This window comes from Cyprinodon variegatus, unplaced genomic scaffold (genome assembly GCF_000732505.1).
Source record: "Cyprinodon variegatus isolate N-32 unplaced genomic scaffold, C_variegatus-1.0 Scaffold394, whole genome shotgun sequence".
Lineage (NCBI taxonomy): Eukaryota > Metazoa > Chordata > Actinopteri > Cyprinodontiformes > Cyprinodontidae > Cyprinodon > Cyprinodon variegatus.
The window spans coordinates 752,060-755,083 of record NW_015150847.1 but is presented as its reverse complement, the minus strand read 5'-3'; the positions used below and the strand labels follow the sequence as shown (position 1 = coordinate 755,083).

At 42.7% G+C, this 3,024-nt stretch overlaps 1 protein-coding gene across 1 annotated transcript in view; it reads right to left on the bottom strand.

The window, feature by feature from the left end:
• Positions 1–6: 6 nt before the first annotated feature.
• The window catches only part of LOC107092782 (protein FAM65A-like), a 35,926-nt gene continuing 32,908 nt past the window's right edge, over positions 7–3,024 (bottom strand). Inside the window, exon 16 of the mRNA XM_015387435.1 lies at positions 7–2,305. Coding sequence (XP_015242921.1) covers positions 2,208–2,305 — 98 coding nt within the window. The 3' untranslated portion in view covers positions 7–2,207. The remainder of the gene's footprint in view (positions 2,306–3,024) is intronic.

The following is a 3,024-nucleotide window of genomic DNA, read 5'->3' as shown; positions in this document are numbered from 1 at the left end:
GCAGGACCTTTTCCTGCGCCGAGATGCGCGTCAACCATTGACTTTGCATATAAACCAGCTGCTTCTGCAGGTCTGAATGAGCATTACCACATGGTGGCAGTAAAACCATTGATCGATCACACGTTATATCCTTCCTGTTTTCAATGCATAGTTAATGTTCGATCATTGCTTTTTCTTTTGTTTACCTTCTTTTTCTTATCTTAAAGGAAAAAAGGCTTTACTGCCACCTACTGGTAAGGAGTGTAACAGCCTCACCAGGGGTTGTAGCTTGGTACATGTAAATAAAGTAGTAACTTTTAAACCTATATTCTCACAGATTGATTAGTTGACAAGGAATGCCTACAAATCTTAAGTTTAATGACGTATATTAACCTACATTTACAAATTTAGACGCTTGTGATTGTTTTTTTATTGAAAGTTCTCTTACTCCATTGTTTTATATCGTCCTATAATTATAAATATATATAAATAATGTTTAGAGAAAAGTGGGCTGGACCAGGAATCCAGCGTTGGTTTGTTTGTTCGGATACTTCAGGGCGGATCCTCTCGGTAGACAGCAGGAGGATTTGGACGGCTGCTGACCAGCAGATATTCAGGGACCCGACTAGAAGCAGGATGTCCAGCAGAAGGTCCACCGATGCTCCACTCACATTTAAACCTACATTCACAGAGCCACAAAATTCACAAACAGGAAGTTCTGCTGCATGTTCATCGTAAAAAGCATGAAATAAAACATTAAGGCACTTATTGAAAACTTCCTGATCTCCAATCTGTTCCTAAAGCAGCGGCGTTGCACCTAAAGGCCTCCTCGGCAGAATGAGGTGTTCTTCACACCCAGAAAAGGAGGACGATTGTCATCACTCAGAGCAAAGTGACACATGAAGAGAAAAACAGGCAGTCAGTGTGTTTGCTGCTCAACAGGAAGCTGCATGGGGTCTCCAAGGCGGGTCGTTCTGGGAGGTGTGGTGGAAGCTGGGCTCTTCTCATGAACTTTTGTGGACGGTTCCGTCTTTGGTTCTAATTGTTGGGAATTTTTACTCATCTTTGTGGAAATCAGCATTTGTTCACCACCAGATGATCAGATGTTTTAGAGGCCGGCCCCTGGGTTCCCGGCCCCACCCCTTCCTATGGATGGCCTCACAGCTTCCAGATGATTCCTGCACCACCACTGTCTGTCTGTAGCTGTGTTTCCATTATATTTATCAATAATCTGCTAATGTTGCCATTAAAAGAAGAAATGCAATTTAAATCACGATTTCTCACATTTTAACTTGTTCGAAACTTCAGCAACTTCCTGTCGTCTCCTTCATTCTGTAGCCGGTGAGAATGTCTGTTTGTTGATGCAAACAGTTTGCAATTAAGTGAAAAACACCAGTCTCCAAACATCTGGGGAAAAAACACCTCTGCATGGGAAAAACTTGTCAGCCTTTTAGAAATGACTCTTTCAGTTTAGGAAATGCAATCTGATGGTGAATGGAAAGTAGTTCACTAGTGAGGCCTTCTAATGCTTAATGCGTCTTTGTGATGCCTTCTCATTTGCAGCAGCTGGATGACATCTGGATAAAGCCGACAAACCTCGGCTTTAAACGCTTTTAAAAATGGATTGAAACTTTTTAACTGGGAGTAATAAAAAGTTTCTCTGAGAGAAAATAAGGCAAAGTGACAGGATTAAAGGTATTTCATGATAAAGGGTTAATATGTGAGGCTCAGTCTGTGTTGGTTTCCTTCAGGAGCTCCTTTAACACCAACAGGTGGAGTAGAGTCCAGCTGCTGCCTTTCTGCTGCAGGCAAACATTGAATCCGAGCTGCAGGAGATCCAGGTCCTGTGGAGAAGGAAGAACCGCCACAGCTGATTGGCTCCATTTTCCACGGTGAAGCTCTGTCTTCAAGCACCACGAACCCTCCAGAGAATCCATGTGCGCGTCAATCTGGCGCCTGCTGTGGAGACGGACGGCCAGAGGAGCGGCGATAATCGGTAGAAAAAGTGAAAACCTAAAATGATTCACTGTTCCGTATTAAAACAGGCGCTGGAGCGTGAACCCAGGGAATGTTTGAGCTGAGATAATCTGAAAAAGACTTCATTTAATCTTTAGGGTTTCACTTAATATCTTGGATCAAATTCAGTGTTTGTGACGACTTCCTATCAGTTTCAAAGGAAGATTAGTGGATTCCTGGTCCTCCTCATCCTCTGAATGTGCTGCTGGCTGTTAGAAGGCGGTGCTGGCCATGCTTCCCGGAGCAAAGAGTCTGGGCAAGCCGTCCTGAGAGATCTCCACGTGTCTGTAGGCCATCTTTCCTTCCTCACCTGTTTCACACAAAAAAATAAGAAAAGGCTGGTGAGACACAGCAAAGAAAACAGAATTTATTCACGTCTTCACCGTTTGGGACGATCTTTCTGTTCCAGGGGGGTAAAAAGGAGGGAAATGGTGGAGCTATAACCATTATTTATTTTTTGGTTCAAAGCCTTTAATGAAACAGAAAAGGCTTAGGGTGTGCTTTTAAAATGATTCCCTGTGATCAGATGTTCTTTACAAAATGCTGAGGTTCTGACAGGAGTGTTTGCATCAAAACCGGCAGCTCAAAAAAATGACTGAATGAACATGAAGCTCAAAGGTAACAGCAGAGGAAGAAATCCGAGAAGCTTTACTCTGGAGCTCGTGTCTCCAGAAGAGGAAACATAAATGTCTTCGGATCGCATCTGAACCCATTTTGTGCTGGAAAGCAGCAAGTGCTGCTAATAGCAGTCTAAAAAGGCGTAGCATCATGGCGGGGCGCCGTGGCATCATGAGAGGATGATGAAGATGTTTGCTCTGAAGGAGATCAGCCAGCCTTGTCAATCAACCAAAGCTCCATTAGTGGGTTTTTCAGTCCCATCTTAAAAGTTAAAATTTAAAGGAAATGTCCTGTTTGACTTTTGGGACAAAAGTAAATTTCCTCGCCTTAAAAAAAAAGATGTGTTCATTTCTTTATTATTATAAATTTATTTATTATAAAACTTTGAAGCGTATGGCGATCAGACCTTAA